The sequence below is a fragment of the Zootoca vivipara genome, chromosome 7 (genome assembly GCF_965207765.1).
Source record: "Zootoca vivipara chromosome 7, rZooViv2.hap1.1, whole genome shotgun sequence".
Lineage (NCBI taxonomy): Eukaryota > Metazoa > Chordata > Lepidosauria > Squamata > Lacertidae > Zootoca > Zootoca vivipara.
Genome location: NC_142590.1, coordinates 29,597,567 through 29,624,596, shown reverse-complemented (window position 1 = coordinate 29,624,596; position 27,030 = coordinate 29,597,567). Strand labels below are relative to the sequence as shown.

The 27,030-nt window shown below is 42.4% G+C and overlaps 1 protein-coding gene across 1 annotated transcript in view; it reads right to left on the bottom strand.

Moving 5' to 3' along the window:
• Positions 1-10,975: 10,975 nt before the first annotated feature.
• Positions 10,976-27,030, bottom strand: part of LOC118088835 (vitellogenin-1-like) — a 35,134-nt gene continuing 19,079 nt past the window's right edge. The window contains exons 20-34 of the mRNA XM_035122949.3: positions 23,663-23,798; positions 22,219-22,411; positions 21,374-21,489; positions 20,068-20,544; positions 19,843-19,917; positions 19,269-19,400; positions 17,667-17,867; positions 16,811-16,953; positions 16,572-16,710; positions 15,378-15,510; positions 13,906-14,104; positions 13,328-13,431; positions 12,734-12,828; positions 12,460-12,616; positions 10,976-11,242 (exon numbers count right to left, since the gene is read on the bottom strand). Of these exons, the coding sequence (XP_034978840.3) occupies positions 11,202-11,242; positions 12,460-12,616; positions 12,734-12,828; positions 13,328-13,431; positions 13,906-14,104; positions 15,378-15,510; positions 16,572-16,710; positions 16,811-16,953; positions 17,667-17,867; positions 19,269-19,400; positions 19,843-19,917; positions 20,068-20,544; positions 21,374-21,489; positions 22,219-22,411; positions 23,663-23,798 (2,341 nt within the window). The 3' untranslated portion in view covers positions 10,976-11,201. The remainder of the gene's footprint in view (positions 11,243-12,459; positions 12,617-12,733; positions 12,829-13,327; positions 13,432-13,905; positions 14,105-15,377; positions 15,511-16,571; positions 16,711-16,810; positions 16,954-17,666; positions 17,868-19,268; positions 19,401-19,842; positions 19,918-20,067; positions 20,545-21,373; positions 21,490-22,218; positions 22,412-23,662; positions 23,799-27,030) is intronic.

The window sequence follows — 27,030 nt, the reverse complement described above, 5'->3', positions numbered from 1 at the left end:
GTGTATGAATGAATCCTGAAGTTTGTTGTTGTTTAGTCGTTTAGTCGTGTCCGACTCTTCGTGACCCCATGGACCATAGCACGCCAGGCACTCCTGTCTTGCACTGCCTCCCGCAGTTTGGTCAAACTCATGTTCGTAGCTTCGAGAACACTGTCCAACCATCTTGTCCTCTGTCGTCCCCTTCTCCTAGTGCCCTCAATCTTTCCCAACATCAGGGTCTTTTCCAAGGATTCTTCTCTTCTCATGAGGTGGCCAAAGTATTGGAGCCTCAGCTTCACAATCTGTCCTTCAAGGGAGCACTCAGGGCTGATTTCCTGAAGAATGGATAGGTTTGATCTTCTTGCAGTCTATGGGACTTTCAAGAGTCTCCTCCAGCACCATAATTCATAATCCTGAAGTTACCAACTGCAAAATATGTCACCCCTGTTTCCTGAAGTCCTTACTCAACTTGGAGGATCCTGAAAAAGGGGGAAAGGAAGCAGGAAAAGGAAGGGTAGACTGTTAGCCGGTTGCTGACAGAAATCACAGAAAAAGAACTATCCCAGTAAGAGTACATAGTGCTGCTGTGCATAGATTTTTCTGAAATTCTTGCTCATATTGGGGGCATGCTAATAATTGCTTGGCTAATCTCAGCAATGCAGCGGTTCAAGGTTAATAAACTTTGTGTCTCAGAACTGTACGGATGTTTAGGACTGAATTGCTGCCTTCCTGTGCATTTACATCTGCTACTTAAAGGAACTTGTTTGGGGGTACATGTTCCAGAGATGCCACCGTAGTCTTGGCTGGGCACAGGAATCTGTGGCTGGCATTGCCCATGGTCAAAGCAATTATTTAGTGCTTTATTTCCTAATAGCGTCTAGCAGTGTTTTCTATCATGGTTGCCTGTTGGGAGCTTCTCTATGTTTTTAAGCTGTTCAATGAGGAAATGGTATTTCATCCTTTTGGAAGTTTACCATTAGCATCTGTTGGCATGTTCACAGTAGCAATACCAAGTCCCACTGAGAGCAAACTTGTGAAGTTATAAAGACCTTTATAAAGCTACAAAGATATTTTCCCCAATTCAGCCAGCTAAAGTTCTCAGATTGCCCGAAGGGGCCACATAGGAATGCATCAGAAGGCATGCATTTCCTCTACATCTGGGGTGAGGCGGTATACGACTTAAATTTCCTGAACAATAATTTACCCTGCCGAAATACCTGGTGTTAGTCAAATGTAACATACAGTGGTACCTTGGTTCTCAAACTTAATGCGTTCTGGGAGTTTGTTCGACTTCCGAAACTGCGAAAATCAAGGCGTGGCTGCAGGAGCTTCCTGCGCTCAAGCAGAAACTGTCAGATGTTTGGCTTCTGAAAAACGTTTGCAAACCAGAACACTTCCTGGTCTGCAGCATCTGGGAGCCAATTTGTTTGGGAGCCAAGTGGTTTGAGAACCAAGGTACCACTGTAATTTGATCAAACCTTGGGAGGAAAACAGACTTGAAATCTGACCAAAAATATTTCTGAAAACATAATTTTTGTATGTGTGATTTCTTCTGTTATAAAATGTTCATTTCAATTAGAGGTGAAGTCTGTTATTCGTATTTGTCTTTCTTCAGGGTTTTGTTTTTAAATGTTGATCAAGTTTGCCCTCTAGTGGAAAACAATGCAGACAATTTAAGAAAGATATGGCACTTTTCTGAATCATACTGAATTTAGTGGCTTGTTGATGAAATAATGAGATGGTCTTGTGGAAAAGAAGGGATTTCCTACAGCCCTTTGCTATGTGTAGTATTCAGCTCCTGAGGGTTTAGCCTGTGCTATCTGCTTTACTGCAGGAAGTGTTTTTATTCTTTATTCCTAGCAAGAACACCATTCCAGCTGTGAGTTACTTTGTGACTAGGGATGCGGGTGGCGCTGTGGTCTAAACCACTGAACCTCCTGGGCTTGCCGATTGGAAGGTCAGCGGTTCGAATCTGTGCAACAGGGCTCCCATTGCTCTGTCCCAGCTCCTGCCAACATAGCATTTCGAAAACACACCAGTGCAAATAGATAAATAGGTACCGCTGCGAAAGAAAGGTAAATGGGGTTTCCGTGTGCTCTGGTTTACATTATGGTGTACGCATTCCACCAGAAGCGGTTTAGTCATGCTGGCCACATGACCCAGAAATCTGTCTCTGGACAAATGCCAGCTCCCCTGGCCTGAAAACAAGATGAAGAAGAGTTTGAAGATGAAGAGGAGTTTGGATTTGATATCCCGCTTTATCACTATCCTAAGGAGTCTCAAAGCGGCGAACATTCTCTTTCCCTTCCTCCCCGACAACAAACACACTGTGAGGTAAGTGAGGCTGAGAGACTTCAAAGAAATGTGACTAGCTCAAGGTCACCCAGCAGCTGCATGTGGAGGAGCGGACACGGGAACCCAGTTCACCAGATTACCAGTCTACCGCTCTTAACCACTAAACCTCACTGGCGCCGCAACCCCATAGACTTAACCATTTAAGGGCCGTCTTTGCCCACATGTTAGGGTTTTAGTCCTGTTTTAAATGTACAAACATGACATGAAAGCGAAAGCTGCTCTCCACTGCTACTCCCCAGGAATTGTTCAGCAATTACACTGTCTCTAAACGTGGGTGCTCTATATAGCCACAAGTCTAACAGCTATAGACAGACTTGCGCACAGTAAAAAGGGGTTCAGACAAAGTACGGTAAGTTTTTTTTACAGGTTCTGCTCCATAAACCCTACTTTTGCTGTGGATAGAATGAGTAATGATTGCAGTAATGGATAGAAACATGATTCTGAACAACAACATGCTACCCCCCCACCAACAGCTCCCCGGGTTCTGATTTGTCCTTGAAAGAGATAGTCACAATAGCCTCTAGTACTATTTCTTCACAAGGGAGTCTGCCAGAAATCCTGCCTGGAACCTCTTACCTCTTTGGGAAATGAGAACCTTGAACAAAAAACGCTTTTTGAAATCTATAGAAAATTCTAAACCTGCTTGCTTTTAATGTGGGCATCACAAAAGCCTCGGGTAGGTTTCAAGAAAATTGTGCCCTTAACCCTGCTAGGAATGGCAGTGATATATATTTCTCGTCATCCTATAACCAAAACAAGATGGGCCTAGAGAGTGCCTGCTTACTTACAGACATAATGGGAAATTGGTGCTTGCAAATCTTCAGCATTTATAATGCCATGCTTCTGAATTGAAAAGAGATGGGTGGGAATATGTGTTACATTCCCTCAAATCTCGCAAAGCTGTAAATCAACCAAAACAGAACATTGAGCCACTCTATAATAACCTAACAGAACCACTAGATGGCAGAAAGGGGTCATAATTGAGCATTTTTTTTAAAGTGTGGGGAAATACTTTTGAGTTGTGGTGCTATGGTAGCTTCTGCTCTAGCCCCAGTCTTCTATTTTATGTAACGTTGTTTGGGAAAATAATGGAAAAATGCTTGCCTGCTCCGTAAGTCAGAGATTCTGAGACATCCTAGTCAATTTCTTAGTTTTCACATTTGCATTCTAGATCTACAATATTGGCCTGAATATAAGCTGCACCTTTAAACTTCAAGGGGAAAACTTCCTTAAAATTCCGCAGGCACTCACACCCATTCCGTTTTACCGTATGTCTGTTTCAGCGGGTGTCCTATTTTATTTCAGGCATCAGGGGGGGGAAAGTTTTTTGTTCTTTCTCCAGCTTCTTCTTAGAATATTTTGTGGTGATGGAGAGTGAAGAGGAAGGAATTGTTCCCTTTCCCTTTCTGCTATGGGAAAGAAGAGAGTCTTCACTTTCTTGCTGTCTTGCTAAGATGGTAATCAAGGTGAGGGGAAAAAGAATATTCCCCTTTTCTTTCATATATCAGAAAGGGAAAAGGGGCATTTTCTTATCCTGTGCTTATTCTCTTCCTATATTGTCTTCTGTAAAGTGGGAAGGGAGAAAGTAACCATGGGAGCTTGGGGCAGTGGTGAAGTGGTTTGTGGGGTCCCCCGCAAAGCATTTCTAGGCAAGATCATCCTTCATCCAGCCTTCGCCTGCTCCTAAGTCTAATGTGAGTAGACTTTCTAACCTAGGGCTAGAGTCCCATTGAGGTATTTTCACAGAAACAACTATTGTCAATATGGCCCAGCTGGAGTGCTGCAGTACTGATCCAGCTAACCACCACATCCAAAATAGCTCACGAAAGGGAAAGAGATTGTGTTGCGGGGCCTACATTTGCCATTCAGCTTCCCATAGCTATGAAATGAAATCGAAAAAAATTTCAACAATACAATATGTACCTTATAGTAACACTACAAAATCAGCAATTTATATGTATGTACTGAGGACTGTGGAATATGGTATGCATTTGAAGCTCCCCCACCCCCCCGCCCAGTTTAGGCATAACTTTTTCAAACAGATCAAGAATAATTTCCAGTGATTTTTTAGTCTGAACACCTGCTATGTGCCTCAATGGAACCGATGCCAGTGTGTGGTATATTTGGGGAAAGGAGCACCTGTGTATTGACACTTCTAACATTAATATGGTTTTTAAGTTTTTTGGGAAGATGGATTTTCATCTGAGTTTATTCTTTTCTTCACCCAAGTTCAAGGCACATTACTAGATTTCATTATGTTTGGATTTCACAGCCAGGAGCATCGGTGGGGCTCTATTCTGTCTTTTGATAGATGCTCAGGCATCTCAGTATGGGGCCACTAATGAACGCGAATTGTCGTCTGCAGAATAGCCAATGCGGGCACACACACAAATGAAAGAGGCTCTTTAAAAATGGAAATAATATGAAACTTGTCTAACCTCTGTCCTGAATGGAACAGAAGAAATAAAAGCCGGTCCCTCCACCTTTCACAAAAGCGCCCCCCCTATCCATCACTCCCAGAGTTTTTGAAGCTGCTTTTGGAACAGAACTTTGCTTGACTATGAATGAATGGCTGCCACTCTCTGTGCTACCAAAGGTAAAACCAAACAGCTGCTGCATCACTTCCCTTTCTTCCCAGCATGCTCGCTTCACCTCTCTTTATGAGCTGGTTGGCGGCTGCTGAGATCTCCAGGTTGCATTCATTCCGAGCGCACCAGCCTGGCCTTTGAATGAACCATGTCACTGGATAGCGCTTCCCATTCAAGCTGGCAGGAGGAGAAGCAAAGAGTCAAACCCATGGCAGTCAAAGCCACAAGAAGGAGATGAAACAAGGATGCTGTTTTCACTGCTGCCTTTCAGCGGCATTTGTATTGTGATGTCAAGGGTGGGGTGCATGTCACACTTCCTATTTAAATGGCTACGGAACATGTAAGTTGAGTCTTGTCTGCCTTCCAGTCTGGTAGGATTCTGCTTGAGGCAGTTTTAGAGCAGATGTAAAACGGAACGAAGATTCCACTTCAGGAGGGTGGTGGGAGAGATTTTGGGGAGACGAGAAGATTCAAAGCAGCTTTCAAAGGCTTGCTTTTAATATACTCCAGTAGGCTAGTTGAATATTATAGTTAACAGTTCCCTATTAAGTTGGAAAAAAGCAGTTCATTTTTGAAGCATTTGCTATAGCTAGGTGTTTGGGTTTTTTTTTGCACCTTACAGTAACCACACATGACCTGAGAACTACATACAGAGCATGCCTGAAGGACAATTGTATACAATAAGTTCAACGTGTCCTGGTGTGACTTGGGTGTTCTGAGAAGAATGGAAATGATCAGGGGAAGCTACAGTGATTAAAATGGTATTTTACCTCAGACTTCTCATCATATATGTCAAATGAGAGAGAAGGAACAAGAAGCTCGATATCATTCCTGTTCGCTCTATATTCTCACCACATTGTAATCCATTGTGAGTCTGTATCTCCCCCCCCCCCCGCCCCACAGTCTGAGGGATAGAAAATGTGCAATGAGAATTAATGGGAAAAGCAAGGAGATGGAAGGTAAATGTCGATGATAGGGCCATAAATATTTGTAATTTCCCATTGCAACACATGACCCTGCTGGGTCATATATGTACGAGTGTATGAACATGCTTAACATACATCAATGCTCATGCTTATGCGCGCACACACAAAATTATTTGAACATCTGATTTAAAGAAAATAAATTCTGGATTCAATTTTAAATGCACAAAAGTTTACAAGTAGAATGAAGAAGAAGAAGAAGGAGGAGATAATGGTCAAGGCATTGTTGTAAACCTGGGAGAAAGACTGATTTTTAGGCATGGCATCTTGCAAATACATAAACAACCTGGTCCCCTGAATAGAAAGGATTGTCCTGTTTGCCCTGCCATGTATTTATTGCCCACTATTTGATAGAAGTTTTTTTTTAAAGAAAGAAAGAAAGAAAGGAAAAGTTTGAATATATCAGTTCTACAAGTGGATCTCACAATACAGGGAAACAGAGCAGTTCTTCAGTCTTTTTTAAGCTGGAAAAATTAGCCTCACATTTTCCTCTCAGATTAATGTTTGTTTTATGTTTTTGCATTTTAGGATAAAAAAACCCAGCCCCCAATCCTTGCCCCCAAACTCACACTCTTTGTTCAGGATACATCTACTTCCTTGCAATAGTTTGTCCCCATCCACAAAGACCTTCCCTGGGGTTTTCAGCCCACCTTTGTCCAGCTTTACGATTCCTCTGCCTGCTGGGCTAACTTTTCATGGAAATGGTAATTTAAATTAGTACTGTAGGTAGACAAAAGCTTTCCTTAATGAATACATTAGACCAGAGTTCCTCTAAAAGCTGCAAGCACAGATTTTCCTTGTTTACCAAAATTATAAAAAAGGAAAGAACTGCTTACTGCGACTTTATGGGGTATGATAAATATGATTTTTAAAAAATGCAAGTGGGAGTTAAAAGGAAATCTAATGGCGTTAAGCTTTCATCACCCACTTAATGTAATGTTGGGCTGGCATAGAAATATAACATACAAATATTTTAAATTATATAAAGCAGAGATTTCTGCAAAGTGCCCACAGCACATTTCTTAGTTTAATGCTCTCAACAGAAGCAAACAAGGCAAAATGTCCTGGCTGAAATTGATAAAATGTGCTATTGGCAGGCAATAAATAAGATTGAATGCCTTATAAGTGAAAAAGACCAGTCACTGACACAGTGTCTGGTTGAGGCATAACGCTGAACCATTATTTAATGTTATGTGTGCAGGCTAACTCACCCTCTCTCCTCCTGCATTATGGCCATTAGGAGATCCAGCTAACCAAACTTTGACATGTCGTCTGAACTGGAAACTGTGGTTAGTTTTGGTTATGGTTTGTATGCTTTATATGAATTGTAGAACTGTAGAATTGGAAGGAACTCCAAAAGTCATCTGGTCAAAATCCCTGCAATGGGTGGGGTTTATATTCTTATTATGAACTACCCAATAATGGTGCTGTGTTTGTTTATGTGGAAAAGAGCACTCTATGTCCATGTCAGGAGTCCCAATTTCTGACATGATAAGACAGCAAGCGTGGTTAATTAAAAAGGAAGATTTATTGCAAAACAAACAAACAAATAGAGTTCTCGGGAGGGCTCTAACATGCCACCAGTCTCATCAATCATGATGACCCTTCTAAGGAGTCCTTCCTCTTCTGCCAACATAAATGGAACCTATGACCCTTATGTTTCTGATTCTTTTTCCTGTCATACATCCTCCCTCAGCGACAACTGTGTGGGCATTCCACTGGGTGGTGAAGTTACCCCTGACTGATGTGAACTCTGCTCAGCCTGTGTGTGATCTGCCTCTCTCTGTTCTTCAGCAGGCTGCAACCTTTCACTTAGAGCTGTCTTAGTCCTGACAACCCCTTTGCCCAGCTCAGGAAGACTGGAGCTTGGGGGTGGGGGGTGGGGAAGCTGCTTCAACAGTGACGCATCTCAGCCTTGAACCTTACACAGGAACTTGAGGCTCCACCTCTTTCTGATTTGCAGTCAGATCCTGATCTTCATGGGTGCTTCCATGCACTTCACCCTCCTCCCAAGTAGTCTCATGTGCCACTAGCTGGACACTTTGAAAGCATCACTGAAACATCTTGTGTGGATGGGGGACATATCCTTATCCAAGGAGACCTCAGGTTCTAAGACTAGGCAGAGCTGAACCCTGACAAAATAGACCCAGGAGTCCTTGGAGGATATGGACTATCTGGATTTGTTTCACTCTTGGTTCAGGCACAGTCTTGGTCACCAAGAGTGGGACAGGGTACCACCTTCTCAGTCTGTTGGTGGCAATGACAATAATAATACCCTTGCCACTCTGGGCGACTTCCAACAAACATTAAAATACATCAAATATCACAAATTAAAAACTTCCCTAAACAGGGCTGCCTTTAGGTATTTTCTAAATGTCAGGTAGTTGTTTATCTCTCTGACCTCTGATGGGAGGGCGTTCCACAGGGCGGGCGCCACTATCGAGAAGGCCCTCTGCCTGGTTCCCTATAGCTTTGCTTCTCACAGTGAGGGAACTGTCAGAAGGCCCTCGGCGCTAGACCTGAGTGTCCGGGCAGAACGATGGAGGTGGAGACACTCCTTCAGGTATACTGGACCGAGGCCGTTTAGGGCTTTAAAGGTCAGCACCAACACTTTGAATTGTGCTCGGAAACGTACTGGGAGCCAATGTAGGTCTTTCAAGACCGGTGTTATGTGGTCTCAGCGGCCGCTCCAAGTCACCAGTCTAGCTGCCACATTCTGGATTAGTTGTAGTTCCCGGGTCACCTTCAAAGGTAGCCCCACGTAGAGCACATTGCAGTAATCCAAGCGAGTGATAACCAGAACATGCACCACTCTGGCGAGGCAGTCCGCAGGCAAGTAGGGTCTCAGCCTGCGTACCAGATGGAGCTGATAGACAGCTGCCCTGGACACAGAATTGACCTGCGCCTCCATGGACAGCTGTGAGTCCAAAATGACTCCCAGGCTTCACACCTGGTCCTTCAGTGACACAGTTACCCCGTTTAGGACTAGGGAGTCCTCCACAGCTGCCCGCCTCCTGTCCCCCACAAACAGTACTTCTGTCTTGTCAGGATTCAATCTCAATCTGTTAGCCGCCATTCATCCTCCAACCGCCTCCAGGCACTCACACAGGACCTTCACCGCCTTCACTGGTTCTGATTTGAAAGAGAGGTAGAGCTGGGTATCATCTACATACTGATGAACACCCAGCCCAAACCCCCTGACGATCTCTCCCAGCGGCCACATGTAGATGTTAAAAAGCATGGGGGAGAAGACAGAACCCTGAGGCACCCCACAAGTGAGAGCCCAGGGGTCTGAACACTCATTCCCCACCACCACTCTCTGAACATGGCCCAGGAGGAAGGAGCGGAACCACTGTATGACAGTGCCCCCAGCTCCCAACCACTCTAGACGGTCCAGAAGGATGTTATGGTTGATGGTGTCAAAAGCCACTGAGAGATCCAGCAGGACTAGGAAACAGCTCTCACCTTTGTTCCTAGCCCGCCGGAGATCATCAACCAGTGCGACCAAGGCAGTTTCAGTCCCATGATGAGGCCTGAATCCCGACTGGAAGGGATCCAAACGGTCCGCTTCTTCCAGGCGTGCCTGGAGTTGTTCAGCCACCACTCGCTCAATCACCTTGCCCAAGAATGGTAAATTTGAGACTGGGCGATAATTAGCCATATATGCCGGGTCTAAAGATGTCTTTTTAAGAAGCGGTTTAATGACCGCCTCTTTCAGCGGGTCTGGGAATACTCCCTCACAGACCATACCGGTAGTATCCAACCTTGTAGGCTGGGTACTGGGGATACAGTTTTACTGTGCTGCCATTCCTACATGCAGGGCCGTGTCTAGAAAATAACATTAGGGGATTGTCTCTTGGCTTCCTGTTCCTTGTGCTATAGTGTGCCTCAGGGAACAAATCCATTGTGAATGTTCTTTGACATTAAGCCATTGGGAGTCATGTAAAGGAGTTTGGGGGCATGCTATGATAATCAACTCCATTTCTCCATAACACCTGAGTCAGGTGAGGCTAAGCATAGTCTGAAACGTTGTCTGGATGCGGTTGTGGAATGGATGAGGGCTGATAAACTGAGCTTGAATACCAAGAAGACAGAGGCACCGTGGGGGTGTAGTTCCAGTGTCTGGGAAGTTGGCCATTCCTTGCCCTGGCCAAATATATTATCCCACTGAAAGAACAGGTGGGGTTGCTCCTGGATCCATCTTTATCAGTTAATGTTCAGGTAGCCTCAGCAGCTAGGAGTGCATTTTACCAACTCTGGTCATTCTTGGACAGGAATAGGCTGGCTGTGGTGATTCGGGTATCGGTAACTTTGACACTTGATGAGTGCAATGTGTGGGGCTACTCTTGTTTCTGGTCTGGAATCTCTAGCTGGTGCAAAATGCTGTTGCTAGACTGTTGAGTGGAACAGACTACTGCCAGCACACAACTCCAGTCCCTAGAAGCTTACACTGGCTGCCCATATGTTACCAAGCTATGTTCAAGGTTCTTCTGCTAATTTACAAGGCCCTTAACAACTTGGGCCTAGGATATCTTAAGGACCTGTCCTTTCACTGCAATCTCTGAGGAGTGATTGTTGGTGCTCCCCCATGGCTCAGACATACAACTCATAAGTACTACAAGGCATGGAGCCAGAGTATTGGGTCGAAGCCAGTGAAACTCCCTCCCACTTGCTGAATTTTGGGCACATGGCTAGGACTTCCTTTTTCCAACAGGCATTTGAAGGTAATATTTGGTTTTAGGATGAATTTTGAAGGCTTTGTTGTCCCATTTTCTGTGGATTGTTTTTTTATGTACACCTCTTAGCAATGTGAATAATTAAATGGTATATAAATGTCTTTAATAATAAAGAAATAAACCTTATGAAATCCAAATTCTGTGTTGTGCCAGTATGGCATGTTAATTTGTCAGCTTTTAACTAGTAGACTATGTTAGCATGTTTTTATTATGAAAGATATTGAGGTTATTTTAGTGACAGCGGAACAGTAACCAACAATAAATGATTCCCTCTCTCTCTAAAATATTTTCAGCCCAATTGCTTTGTGGAAAAGGAACAAAATGATCACACATGTTTATTTAATGCACAATGTATTTTTTATTTAGAACTTCATACAATGCAGAATGCATTTGATTTTAGTTTAGTTCCAATTAACATTAATTAATATATTTATCATTTGATGTAGCACTGGCATCCCCAAGGTGGTTCGCGAGATAACTCAGTTAATTTGAGATATCGAAAGTTTGGTCTTAAGTACGTTGTCAGGGTAATGTTCACCCAGTCCGGAGTCTTCTCAGAGCTAAGCTGCCCAAGCTTCTGAGTCAGACGTTGCTTCAATATCTGTCAAAAAAGGAAAATCACCATCAATCAACAGAGTCCAAGCGATATATTTTTAGCAGTGAGGACATTCCCACCTTGAATTAACAAAACCAAAACCAAAACAACAACCCAGTCAAATAATTTGTTGGAATGGGTATGGAATGTTTTCAGTACTGTATACAATTCTAATTTTTGTCTCTACATCTACAAACAGAGAAAAATTGGTAATTCTTTCAGTTTTATACACACAGTTGCAGTGAAAGAGGCAAGTGCTAAAAAAACAACACAAACCTTTTATCAAATAATAATGCTATTTTTGTTGAAGAAAACTTCTGCTGGGACATGTGGGTTATCCTATTAAGGCAACATGCTAAAGATCAGTTCATTCAACCAAGCAACTCCTTCCAGCTCTGAACTGTGAAATACTAAGGGCAGATAACCCAATGGTGTGGTGGATTTGAATGTCACACATACATTTTTTTTATTAATGATTTCTTAGTTTACCAAAGTGTGTGCAATGTCTCTTTTTTCAAGTTAAATTTTCTACAGGCGCACATACGTTTGAACTAACCAGCCTCTTCAAGAACGAGAAGGGAGAGTGACATTGCATCAGCTGTCTGCATTAATGGTACAAAGCCCCGCTTCTCCCTTCCTCCTTCCATTGCAGTGGCAGTTAGCTTTGCCTTGTGAAATGCAATCCACCTCTTTCTTAAAAGACTCTGCTTCAGACATGCACTCTGCTCACAGAGACACATTTGCAGCCTTAGACTATTAGTAATGGTAGAAAGCAAGTCTCTCTACTTTCAAGCTGAGAGATGCATAGCAGATCAATGACAACACAATTGTCATTGTCCCCTCCCAACTTTGTGTTGTCGGGAATCAGGCATGGACAGGTAGCCATGGCACTTCTGCATGTGGACAAAGCAAGGTCTATTCTGTTCCATTCTCACCGAAAATTCCGTCTCCTAATATTTGTTGAAGGCTACTTACAACTTTACAGGCTGCTCTGAAGGCTGCCTTTAAAGCTTAAAAAACTGCCCCAATTCCAGATAAAAACCAGTTTAAGTGGCTAGCAAGTGTAACTGCCACCATGACTAGTGCCTGGGAATTCCATCCACAGCTACAAGTGCCTCTGGGAGGGATGTGATGTGGTGCTGTGCCGTTTTATTTCTAGGAGAGTTGTATGGAGAGTATAGTCAAGCTATAAACTGATGCTCTGGTTTCCAAATTTAACTGACCTCTATCACACTTATCCGTCAAAGACCAGGAACGCAAAAGCTCCGTAGTGGTTGATGCTTGTTCTTGATTGGGCATCTGGGCTTCATTTCTCATTTCACCATCATTGTTTCCGCAGAGTCCGCAGGTTTTACCTCTCATGCTGGAAGCGACTGTAACCTGCGTGGATAATGGATATTTACTGTAGAAACTTGTGCTTGTATCCTTACAATGCAGTGCATTAAAGGAATGCAGCAAGAAATTCTAGCACAAGAAGCAGCAGGCTGGCAGACTTACTGTCAGTAGTTCGCCATCGTACGTCACATTCACTAGGCCTACCATTGGTGCCTCAATAGCAACAGTGGTCTCATTTTTACACATTTTAAGGTGGGCTGTGGAGAAACGGGATAGTTGAAAATGGCTTACCAATTATTTTAAAGAGCAAGAGCATGTTTCAGCAGTGTACACAGAAATGTACACATTTCGTTCATTTGTTTTACATTTCTTTTTGAGTCTTGCCTACAGAATGGGACCAGAGACATAGCAATTTTTGCTACGAGATTCTGTGACATCAGCTTGTATTGACTACTGTGTACAGAAAATTTAATCAAATTTGTGGGTAGGATACTCAGCTAACCCATCACACCTTTACTGATCAAGGCTTACTAACTTATTTTCAATGTTTACTTTATTTCGTTATTGTGTGTGTGTGTGTGTGTGTGTGTGTGTGTGTGTGTGCCAAGTTATTAAAGGTTTTTTTAAAAAAAAAACAACAACCAACCAATTGATTACCAATATGTAATCAATAGTTAGACTACTTGGATTTAAGTTGACTCAGGTGAATAGAACTGTGTTGTGATTTAAGAAAAAGCATAATATTAGATGCCGTACCTTTCTCATCCTCAAACTCCTTTTTGTCAAGCAGGACTCGTTTCTCATTATATAACAAAGAAGGTGCATTCATGGTAGGTAAGATCCTGATATAACTTCTGAGCCTGGGGGGGGGGGGGAGGAGGAGAGAATGCTTTTTGTTAGAAGGTAAAAAAACTGATATTAACAATCAATGTGAAGCACCACCCATCTTTCTCCCATATTTGTCATTTACGATTGCACTGCAAAACTGCACCAGTCCCCCCCCCCCCCCCGAGGCTCCTCGTGCTTCTTTTCCTGTGGTTTGAAAGGTTCACATTAAATTTGAAACCAAATGCATTTCTTCCCTGCATATTGGTTGCTATAGACCCTTCAAGGCATCAGCAGCATGGCATGGGATAACTGTGATCTGATTCCATTTAGATCTGAGAAAACCAGCTGCACATTTCTGCAGTCTGGGTCCTGTGGCCCAGTTTGCAATTATTTCTAATGCAGTTCCCATTACAGGGGGGGTGGGGGTGGAAATAAAGGTTAAACCTTTATTTATTTTTCCTTGTGATTATATTATCTGAAAAAGCTGTGTGTTTGTTAAAACTTACTCTGAAGAGATATTGATGTGAACCTCTGCTGGACTATCAGGTCTGGACTTTGATAGCCAAACACGGAACCGTGGTTCATAATCCTCATTTTTGCTGCAGTCTTGGACTACCAAAAGGTCACAGGCATGTTGGCTTATAGTTACATTGAATACCTTGTTGTCGAAGGTCACGATCTGTTCGTCGTTCATCTCACATACAGCTGGTAAGATGACACCCCCCCCCCCAAAAAGAAGTCAGATGCGGCAGTGAACATAAGATAGCCATAAATATGCAATGGTTAGGCAGATGTCTGGAAGCACATTTTCTTGTTAGACTTAGATTCCATCCCTTGCGGTTCAGATGAATAACCGGGGAAGCCTGTTTGATCCAAAAAGCCTCTCAGCTTGACTAGATCTCAGGTTTTGTCAAACTTTTGCCACTTTTACAAAAGACTGCCAGTAGAACTGTCCAGTTGTGGACCCATGCGCAGTGTGCAGTGAAGAACAGGTGGAACAAACTTACACGACTATGTTCTGAGACTGAAAATCGGCCACAGCTTTATTGATTACAGATGTAGGCGGGCTAAGGCTTTAGGCTTTGGGTGTGTATCCTGCACCGGCCTCCCAGAGGGTCATACTTGAGTTACAGGCCACCTCAAGATGCAGGTCAACTAAACTGGCCCCCGTCAGGCTGCCATTGGAAGTTCTATAGCCCAGCCACTCTCTAAGGCAGGCACCCCCAAACTGCGGCCCTCCAGATGTTTTGGCCTACAACTCCCATGATCCCTAGCTAACAGGACTAGTGGTCAGGGAAGATGGGAATTGTAGTCCAAAACATCTGGAGGGCCAAAGTTTGGGATGCCTGCTCTAAGGCTTTAGGACAGAAACTCCTATTCAGCCCCCTTTACCGGGATACCCTGAGATATTGCATCTGCCTGAGAGTGGAGTGATGATCGGACTCAACCTACTCTTCAGAAGCTACACTAAGGATTGATCTTCTGCTGACTGCGCTGCCTAGTCCAAGCACAGACGGCTTAACTAGAGCAGTGGTGGACCAGAGTGGTCCATTGCCTGCCCCTTCAGCCTCTATTGACCAGTTTAATTTAAAGTTGTGGCAGGCAATCCCATTACTCCTTGCAGCTGCCCGAGGGCAAAACCAGCAGCCAGACTTTATTGTACTTATTGGGGCTTATGTCTGAGTTCATAGGACCGTGCTGTCAATTATTTATGTATTTATTAATTTCAATGTATTTCAGGTTGCAAGGTGGGTTACAGAACAGAAGAAGAACATCATAATTTATAATAATTATTAAAAATATATATCAAATGAGCCATCCATATAAAATCACTAAATCCGTTTACAATATATAATTGCTAAATAGAAGGCTTAAAGTAAGAAAAAAATATGCTTGCAAAATGGTATTGTTGTAAGCTAAGAACAGGCAATGCTTTAAATTCAAAGACTTGCCTGATGTAAGTAAAGTATTAATTTACCTTCACCTCCTTTGGGTGTCCATGACATTAATTCAAATAAATCATATGCCCTTTTTGCTGAAGATTGATAATATGGAGTTTCGAAAGCGGGTAAAGAAAATGGAAAACAGAGGCCATCTCTGTAAAAGATTCCCTAGAAAACAAAGAATGAATGTATAAGGACCAATGTGGCTGTAGACAAAGCTTGTGTTTTGAGTTATCATTTAACTACATGAACTAAAACATTCCCCCCCCCCAATTTTCTAAACACGAAGGGATACATCCCAATTTAAGCTCAGCAGTTCCACTCTCAATAGAGGAAGTGGGGGTGGCGGTTATCTCTGTTGATTCTTCCTTCCCCTTAAAGTTCCCTGTGTCCCCTCAAAATCTCCTCAACAGGTTGGGGGCTATTGGGAGGAGCATGAGAAGTAGCATAGGCAGCTGCAGGGAGAAAATGGCTCCCTCCTTCCTCCCTGGATCTTGACCGAATCTTCAAACAGAAGAAGCCCTTCTGTTTGTGGAAAGGACACAAGCAGAATGTTGATTGAGCAACCATCCTGATTTGTTTGGGGCAAGTTAAAGTGCGGCTTAAATTTGCGACCTTACAAAAATGGGCTTTTACGATACCGCTGCTGAAACAGACATACGGTAAAATGGAATGGGTGTGAGTGCCTGTGGAATTTTAAGGGAGCGGCTTATATTCGAGTATTGCCTCTCTCTCTCTCTCTCTCTCTCTCTCTCTCTCTCTCTCTCTCTCTCTCTCTCTCCCTTGAATTTTAAAGGTGTGGCTTATATTCGGGCCAATACGGTATAAGACATTGAATCAAGCAATTGTTATTCAACACTTTCCAATGCACTTTCACATCACTTTCCTTTTTTGGGGAAAAAAAAGTCTGCTTTTAGGGAGCAGAGGGCCTGCTGTGCAAGGTCACCCACTTTAACCGTACCACCTGAATATGATAGTATGTGGTTGAATCAAACCTGAAAATAGGTAGTTGGGGCTGTTTTTTTTTGGGGGGGGAGTTAGGGGAAAACTGTATTTGATTGCTCGTATTTGATTATATGTTGTTCTTATATTCAACTAATAAAATATTTAATAATAATAATAATAATAATAATCTCCTCTATACTTGCTGACCACCCAGGTGCTTCCCCGAAGACAAACTACCCTTATTTAATAACCCATATTTAATAAAAGAGATAACAAATACATGCCTCGGGCAATCTCAACAGTGTAGCCGTTGTATATGGTGAGGATTGAACCACTCTGAACAGAACCTGACGTGAAGGATTCTTCTGATAGACCGCTGTGAAGTATTTCATGTATGCAATACCAGGAATGAGATCCATAACCCTTGGATGAAATCAAAATAGGATTTAGTCAGATTTTTTTTAAAAAAAACCCTAATATGTGCAACAATTAGGTTTAATACGAAATGAGGTGGGTGCTATACCAAGCAGCACATTTCTCTAGGTAGCGTGGAACCTTTGTCCATTTCATCTCGATTTGGAATGCATCCCGTCCTGCAACCAGCCCACTGGAAGCCTTTGTTCGAATGCTGTAATCTTTGCAGTTGTCACCCCAGCTCAGGTCATTCTTAGGTAGAAATAAAAACAAGTTATTTAATCCCATGGGAATGAAAAGCCAATGACCCGTTTGGATCCTATCACAATGGCATCTTCATCGCATTGGGGGATGCCCCTGTTTTATAAGCTGAAAATATTTTTGTTCTATCAGTGAGAAAATTTGGGACTGGCCATTTGCTCTGTGTTTTATTATCACAGAATCCAATGAGTGTTTTAGTAACTGTATTGTAGACCACTGTTATATTTTTCCTATGAGTTGGCAGTTCATAAACAAGCAGTTGGCCAACCTAAATGATATTGGTAAGGAATATTTAAAGAACTATCTCACCCCCCACAAATCTGCATGTTGAGATTGGCATAGGTATGGTTTGTGCTTGTGTGGAACACTTTTCTTTTCAAGTTATTCACCAGGATGCGACAACGTCTCCCTCTACATTCTAGGAGATGCTTTTTGATTTCTGAAGTTTAGCGAATTTTCAACTTTAAGCAGATCTTCTGCCTGTAATAATCTGTGCCCCCTAGCTAGTGTGGGATAATTAATAAGAAGTGCTCTGCCTTGGTTCTTAATCTATTCAATGTTTATTATTAGTGATAATTTGTTTTATTGTATTTCAATATTTTTATCACGTGTAGCTTTGGAGAAGCATTGCTGAAAATTGTCTTACAAACCACAAAAATAACTGAAAACACATTTTTAAAAAATGTTTTGTTTTTGTTTTTTACCTGGAATGTGTAAGGTTGCACAATACTATCAAGACATGCTCTCCACTTGGTTCTGGCAAGCTCACTTCCAACTACTTTCATCTGGACTTTGTAGCGGTCATGCTTCATGTACATTGAAAATCTGTAGCCCTGTTCTTTCTTATCACTCCTAACTGCCTCAGCCACAATAGTAGCATAAGGTCGTAGTGAATCGCCATGGTCCTGAAAGACAGAAAAACGAAAGGGCACCATTTTAATGCCTACGATATCAGTTGCATTCAGCTAGAGTCACATTCACACCATAAATTTCAATCTCTGTGATACCACTTTGAACAGTCCTGGCAGAGCCGGCTCTAGGGGCAGTCTGGGTGCCGTGGGGCGCCAGGGCGCCGGCCCGGGAGGGGGGCGCCGTGCAATGGAGCCGCATGGAAACTGTGCTGCGCGCTGCGCCCACCCACCAGCCGCAGCAAGAAACGGAGTGGGATGGGGGCACCGGAGCGATCTCCGCACCACGGCGCCTGGGCGCCCGACGTGCTTGAAACGGCCTGAGTCCTGGCTTTCCCCAAAGACTATTGGGAGCTGTGCCTATTAAGCTGTACTGTACCTATTAAGGGTGCTGAGGGATCTTGGGAGGCTCCTATTCCCTTTACTGAGCTACAATTTCCAGCATGGTTTAACAATCAAATCTCTTTACAGGAAACTTTGGGAACTGTAGCAGGAAGTCTGTGGTTGAGACCCTATGTACTTCATGCTGTCTAGGAGCAAAATCAGATGTCTATGTAGAGGTGTAATTATTTGCCTGCCCTGTTCATCTATAAAATGGGAGGATGGGTCCACTTTTAACACTAAAAAGGGTGTGTGAGGAGGGGGAGCTGAACTCTGCTGTCATTTCCTTCTCTCCTTGTGTTCTGCCACCCAGCTTTGATTTGTACTTCTGAAAGTGCTATTGAAAGGGTGAACCAGAGGTAGAATTCTTAATTTATTCAGTAATATTTTTATACCACTTACTATTAGAAGAGAAATCTTGAAACATTTTATAATGTTAAAAACAGCAACAATATTACAGATGCCACCCAAAGCATAAGGCAAGTGAAACCACGTTCATTTATATAATTGCAATTAGATTTTAGCCTCCACTGTGACTAGGACAGACACATGAACAAGAATTGTAGCTGTTTTGAAAATGCTTTCCCCTTGTATTTAACACAACAACAACAACTTTTATTATTCATTATTTAAAATTCATTATTTATTTTATTATCCCGCCCATCTGATTGGGTTTCCCCAGCCACTCTGGGCAGCTTATAGCATACAGTCATACCTTGGAAGTTGAACGTAAGTCTGTTCGACTTCCAAAATGTTCAAAAACCAAAGCACAGCCAATCGGAAGCTGCAGAAGCCCAGTCACTTCCTGGTTTTGATCATTCGGGAGCTAAAACGTTCGAGAACTAGGCTGTTTGAAAACCAAGGTACGTTTTAAAAAAACACTTAGGAAATAAATAAAGATAGGGAGAAAAACCGACAACTTTGCTAGCCACTTCCTGTAAATTAATTACCTGACTGAAACCTGGACCTAAGCTAAGGAATGAAGCAATGACTTCTTTTTCACTTTTATAAACTTACCTCCTGCGAGAAGCTGCCTTTTCCACCCTTCAGCTTTCTGCTTCTGCTGCTTCTGGAGCTGCTGCTGCTTGAGCTGCTACTGGATTCAGAGGATGAGGATGAACTGCTTGATGATGAACTGCTTGATGCTTGCTGATTTTCACCCCGTAATAATAATGAGAGAGATAAACAGAGAGAATGAGAATGAGATGACACTGTGATATAGGACCTGTCACTCACACTATGAGGTGGAATATCCCCACCCCCGTCTCCAAAGTCCCAGGTGCTTTTCAGACACATGGATGGCTTACAACCCTCTTTGCAGACAGTAGCCACAGATGCTTCCTCTGGAATGCCCACCCTAAAGAGTTACGATGCCAACTCTATTTGCAGCATCAGATGTTGCAAAGTCACGCAGGCTATATTCCTAGGCACTGTTTAAAATGGTGCAGAAAAAGTCTCATTGGTGAACACTGCTTTTTTTTTTTTGGATGAATTTGCCCCATTTGGATGAATTTGACCCGCACGACATGGAATTCTGCAGTCTTTCTCGGAGAGGAAGTCCATTTTAAAGAATCACTAATATCAAAACTACCTGGTGCTTCGTCTGCTGCTTTGCCTTGTGTGCCGTGTATTTCGCGTTAGCCAATTCCAGACCTCGCAAGTCCTTCTGAATTCCAAGAAGAAGAAGAAGAAGAAGAAGAAGAAGAAGAAGAAGAAGAAGAAGAAGAAGAGGAAGAGGGGGGGAAGGTAAGGTAAATCAAATGCACTCTGGTAAATAGAGGAACAATTCGGCAGCTGTTTCATAGAAAGCACTTACTGAAGGTCTCTTGCTGCTGCCGGTGTGGCTGTCCTTAATGTGCTGCTTCTGTTTGCTTGGGCGGCCCTTGGAATGTTTCTTGTTGCTGCTGCTGCTGCTGCTGCTGTCGCTGCTGCTGCTGCTGCTGTCGCTGCTGCTGCTGCTGCTGCTGCTGCTACTACTGCTGCTGCTGCTGCCACTGCTGCCACTGCTGCTGCTGCTGCCACTGCTACTGCTGCTGCTGCTGCTGCTGCTGTCACTGCTGCTGCTACTGCTGCTGCTGTCGCTGCTTCTGCTTCTGCTACTGCTGTCGCTGCTTCTGCTGCTGCTGTCGCTGCTGTCGCTGCTGCTGCTGCTGCTGCTGCTCTTCAAAGAAGTCTTCCTGGGGTGCTTCTGATAACGTTCTTGTTGCTTCATATCTATCATTTCCTCTTCATCCCAATCATCGCTTGAACTGTCAGAGCTATCACTAGAGCTTTCGCTGGAGCTGCTGATGGGCTAATGGGGGAAGTACCCGGAGAAAGACAAACACGGTCATATTAAGTTTTCTAAGCTCGAAAAGAACTTTCTGTAGACAATGTACTTCTCGTTTGGCTAGAGGGGGGAAGCTAATTTGCAGATTCTCATCGGCACAGAATTCTTGGCACCCGTCAGTCTCAAGAGAGAATGGAGTGCGCCTCCGGGAGCAAAGAATCACTGCGCCTGCTGTGGGTGCAAAGACCGGTAGCTTCTAACTGCTGCCTCCTGCATTGTTGCAGCACCAAAGTGACCTCTGCAGGGCACAAGAAAATGTTTCACACAAACACATAGGTCACATATACAATCAATATCAGTCTTCAACTAACTGCTTCCTTGGTTCACAATATTGGACCCTGCTGGACTAGGGTTGCCATACTTCAATAAGTGAAAATCCAGACACAAAAGTCATCAAGCTTTTCTTTTGCAAAAAAAGTTAATTATTATTATTTTTATTATTATTATTTTTTAAAAAGAGCTATTTTTGAGCCATTTTTATTTTAACCGATTTCTGGAAATCCTGCCTGGATGCTATTTTCGTCAAACAAATCCCGGATATGTCCAGGAAATTCCAGGCGTATGGCAGCCCCATGTTGGACTCAAAATCCTAACACCCTGGGCAACTGGCCATGCTAGCCGAGGCTGATGGGACTCAGGCAACATCTGGAAGGTCAAAGGTTCCCCACCCTAGAGTTTAATGCCTTAAATGTAATACACGCTTTCCAAAAGCTAGAACAAGTTGTAGAATATAAAGCATATGGATAGTAGACCCTCCCACATGGTGATATGTACGTATTGCTATCAGAAATACCTGAATTCTTCTTAAATGTCTTTCTTCATCTCTTGTCAAACGCACCATCGGTAAACTAGAATGAGCGCCTCCTTGAACAGTCAATCGTAACTTCTCAATGGGTGCTCTTCTATCACCTGAAATAATAGAGTTAGTGTTACTGCATGGTTTATCTATGCAATAAATCATGGTTTCTGAAACATAGTCAATGGGTGCCTTTGATACATGCAGCCACCAGTTGGGTCCATTGATTTGTATGGAATATGAATGTGCTATGTGACCACCATGCATAATCTGTGGCTTCACTGGCAGGCCCAGCGAAAGACCAGCTTGAGAACTATGGTAGTAAAACTTTAAACCTAAGATTGTTTTGTCACCAGTTCACATTTCAGACATGGACAACACTGGAGGATACAGGAATAAAATTCAGAGGATGAGATCCAAAATTAGTCATTCTTTGAGTAGGAAACCAAATGGTGGGCGGGCTAATAATAATAATAATAATAATAATAATAATAATAATAATATCTTCCTCATTAAGGTTATTTCAATGAGTCTGTTCGAACCATGCCTAAGTCTTTATGTTATGTCTCTGTGTGCACATCTGTATTTTTTCCTAGGTTTTCATCCACTGTGGTTCACAGTGCCATTTGCTGACGGATGACACTGTGAACTACAGCATGACAACAGCCTTTTGTGAGCTGCTCCCCCCCACTACCAGTCCCATATGACACAACCCACGCTATCCAGGAGGACTGCCAATTGTCCAGGGAAATATTGCTCCTGTTCTTTTCCCTGAACCCCTTTGCATTTTGTCCAAAAAGAAAACAAAGCCCAACAAACACCAGAGAATAAATAAGAGTTACCTTGCTTGAGTGTTACTCTGAAAGTATGTTCGCCAGCCAAGTTGTACAGAGAGTCATCTATGGAGCACCCGGCATAAATGTTTGACCATTCAACACAAGCCTTACATCCAAATGTGCATGCTTCAACACACTGAGTGTGACGAGGGGCAGGCGTGTGACGTTCTGACTGTCCACTTTCTGCAGAAATTTGGTCCTGGATGGATGATGAACATAGTCCAGCATGAGCGGTTGCAATCTCAGACTTCTGCCTCATCATCATCATCATCATCATCATTTTGGTAAAGATCAGTAATTCAGCTGAAATGCTGCTTATATAAAACACGGCATCTCGACCAATGGTTAAGGGAAGCCCTCATATTTAATAGAGGGGAAATACAGGATTATTTCCAGTTCCAAGTAATGTAAGTCCACTGATTTCAACAGGTCTGCTCTAATTTACGTTAGGGTTTTGTGCTCAGCCTTTCAGGACTTAACATCTTTAGTTGCATCAATTTACATCCTGCTTCAAGAGTGTAAGTTACATCCACTACACCATTAAAACTACATCCCAGAACTTTCATGCACAGTAGGATTTATTCATAGCTAAGTTTATTTAGATTAAGGCCACTACTTATTTACTTGACCTTGAGAACTGCAATTATGTTCTTCACTGAAACAATAAGATACCTGTTCTCTACGTATCACACCCCAGTTTTAAATCCCCCCAGAATCCTGAAATAAAATACATAATTAAAATTCTGATGGCCACTACTTCCCCTCCCCTTCAACCTAATACTCCAATGCCTAACCGCCAAACCCTACAAAGTTGTGACGATTTGCTACGAGGTAGGCAAAAAACACAAATGGCCGGTGCCAATTTGCCAAGTGGGGAAAAATTCCTACCAGGCCCCTTGGACAACCAAGGTCAAGAATAGAGCCTAACCTAAGGGCGGGAGGGTGGGATAAATGACCGAGCAGGGAGAAAACAGGGGCGAGTCCTTGGCCATGGGCAGTTTAAATAGCCCTGGACCATGGACCATGCTGCTGGACCATCTGGATTGGATGGCCTAAGGATGATGTGGCCGAGGACAATCCAGTGGCGTAGGGGCTATCCTGCCCCGTGAGCGTGGGGAGGGTGTGCTCCCAGCCTGCAAAGCCATCTCTCCGGGAACGGGAAATGGCTTTAATTAATAACAAATAAATCCTTTATGGTAGCTATAGTGCTTTTATGACTTCTAACTCTATACTCGTACCAGTAGGCCAGTTTTTACACTTCCCTGGGAGTAGGTCTCATTGACCGCAATGTGACTTACTTCTCAGTATATGTGTATAGGACTGGACTGTAAATGTTTTATTTGGGGAGGAGGAAACACATTAAAAATAGCTCACACAACTTATTTTTTAATGTAAAAGTAACATTTCTCAAGCAAAAAACAAGTGCACACAAAAATCTAATATGGGTTACCCTTCTTTCATTCTCTTGTTCTGCTGACTCAAAGGAGCCTCTTATTATTTTAGACACAGTTTGAGGGATGAAAAGTGGAGTTGACTTGGTAGCAGGTGCCTCTTCAATATTGCGAGTGATAACAGATGTCACAGCACTGCCGGATAAACAGAGGGAGAAAAACTGTGTTAGAAGCACAAATACGTTTAAAAAGATCTGGGTTGTGCCTTGTAGTATGGACTTGAGCACACATGGAGTTCCTTGCAAATTGCTCTATAAATTGTACCTAGGCAACCCAAATGCCCAGGTACAATTTTGACTAGGCAAAAATGACTAGGCAGCTGTGGCTAGTCATATTTTAAAACAAAATCAAAGTTAGTCTCATCTATTTTGGGTGGCCATTTTCAGACTTCAACTTAAAGGCAGTATTTCATGCTCACTGCTCCTAATTTTCTACTAAAGTTAAAAACAAAACAAACAAACAATGCACAAGCCACTGACATAGTTTCAATCCCAGCATTGGGATTTAATCAATATCCTAGCTGCGAAAGTGATGGGTTTCTGTTCTGTCTGGGACACTGCTGCAGAAGGGATAGACTTCAAAATATAAGGAAGTCAAAAGCTCTGGTACAATACAATATCATTCCTTTGAGTCAGTCACCTGACAGGAGAAATTAGCTTCCAAGCAAACTAACTGCTTTTCCACATCCCACAGATTGTATGCACATTAACTCAGAAGCAAGTCTTACTAAATTCAGTGAGTTTGATTCCAAGGGAAGTGGGCATGAAGATTGCATCCTGTGCTGTAAAACACTAGCAGTATATTTACTCAACAGCATTTTAACAAACTCTTATCTCTAAACTGCTGGTAGTCCAATCATATTTATGATGCAGGCATTAAATTTCTAACTACATGGCTTCAAAATGCATTAAACACACACCCGTTCCATTGTTAGTATTTCATGGAAGCAACTGATATTGTCGCCAGGGGGTTGTTTTGCGAACATGGATGGGTGGAAGTGACCTGCCTGGCTGTGAGCTGAGAGGTAGTCGGTGTTCCCATGTTGAGAATAAGGGGCTTCACATTCTGGGAGGGAAGCCTAAGAACACCTAATCTACTTTATTTGAAAGGCGAATTTGCATTCCTTTTATCTTTCTCTCTCTTCATCTTGTCCATGCCTGCAGTGCTGAGGGTACTGTAGAGAACATGCAAGCTATGCTTCACATGGAGCACTTCAGTCAAGTCAAAATAAATAAATGACACCTTATCACCCACAGGCTTTGTTTTCTGTTCAAGTTCTCTGTTTCAGATAAAGGGCATGACAGCTGCACCCCACACCAAGCTCCAGGTTTTTTTTTTTAAGGGACAAAAAATATTCTCTCAGACAAGCTGAGGGGATGAAAGAAATTACAAATCAACTTGCATTTTAAGATGGCTCATCTGGGAAGAATAGATTAAAAGGAAGTGGCTTTAACTTGATTCACATTTAATAATTTAAACCGTCACCAAACTACGGTTTGCATCTCCAGGCAGAAATAGTCGGCATCACTCCCCCACCCTAATCTTTCTCTCAGTACTGTTTTTTTTTTTAACCCAATAGTCTACATTTGCCACTGAACTGAATGATCCGTTCTTCTCCACTGAATGTAAGAGAGAACCAATAAATTTAGTGGCAACACTGGTGTCACATCATAGCTGCCAAGTTATCCCTTTTTTACAGGGATTTTCCCTTATGCTGAATAGGCTTCCTCGCGAGAAAAGTGAAAACTTGGCAGCTATGTGTCACATATTGTTTTCTGCAGAAATCAGCTCTACCGCTTTAATAAGAATGGGTGGAGGAAAGTTACAAGGAACTTCCTAAAGGTTCCAAATGGGTCCCTGGTGAGTACAGGGAGCCACAGCAAATCATGTAACTGGGCAGAAGGCTCCTTACTCATAAGTACCTGGTCACTGTTCAAAGACTGCAACATCAGCATATGAGGTTCTTGACTGAGAAGAGCAATCAGAGATCAAACACCATGAGAACATCTTAAAGCCCATTTTTAAAGTGATTGATGGCCACTCCCACCATCAGATCAGAGTGATCAAATGATGCAATACTAAACACCTTCCACTCAAGGAATACTTGCTAGGATACTTGCATCACTTCTTAATTAACTACTGAGTAATCAAGGCTAAGGGGGCCAGTCTTCTAACTGATTCTGCCAGACTTAATGCATCCATACAAATTCCATATGTCAACATGAGGGATTGGGGAATGTTGGATAATACTGGAGCAAGTAGGAAGGTTTGACAGGGGGGAAAAATTAGGTAGAATCTTTCCTGGTAGAAAACATGTGAGGATAAGTAGAAAGTATAAGGACTGTGCAGACAAGAAAAAAAGAGTAATGCCCTTCAAAACGGAAGTGTCCTTCCTAACGTTTTTTATTTGTGTCATTCTATACAATGTAGCACCAAAGAAAAAGAAAAAGAAAAACTTTTACCAGCTTTCACCAAAGAGAAAAAAAGAAAAACAATTAATCCTCTAAGGATGCATAATCAATCACATTTGTGATCAGCCATGCAAATAATTTACATATGTGAAGTGAAGCTATTTTTATTGGCCTTGCTCATAAGTATTTTAAAAAACTGGAATTCTGGTAGTACTATGTACATTTTTCAACAGCTTGTCACTGAATTGTAGGCTATATTTTGGGCAGTGCCTTCTCTGGCAGCTTTCTAATATTTCTGCTTTAATCTTCAGATTTAGGTTTCCCACAAGTTTTATATGCTCATTCTTCCTCTTGATGTTATGTAGAAAAATGTAATTTTAAGTTATTCAATTGTTGGCTCATCAAATAATGCAAAAATACATTGCCTGGTAAGGTTTTGAAATACTGTCTATTTACACAGTTTATGCCATTCACTTTAACTTTACTAGTACTCAGATTTTTGTGGGTTTTTTTTGTTTAAATGCCAAAGGCCATTATGAATTCTAACAAGAAGTTTGTCACCGGGATAAACAGACAACAGATACCAATATTGATCTACCTTGCAACACTGTTGTATTGACTGTAAAAGAAAGCCCCAGCATATTCACATGCTAAAGTAACAGTTTATAATGTCGTTAGAGATGAGGGGAAAAAATGTATAGTATATAAATCTTACAATACGGATTCAAAAATCCAATTATAGGATTATTCTGTGCAATCTAATTATCTATGAAAAAGCTTATGTCAAACATTTTAAACATATTTCGTGATCTTCAAGCATTTAAAGCTGATTTTTAATTTAAAACACTCTTTCAACTCTGTCAATCTCAACTTGACACCTCCATAAATTTGATTGGAGTGTTTAACTTTAAAATAAGTCCACTGCACTAGATAATATAAAATAATTAACTCAAGAG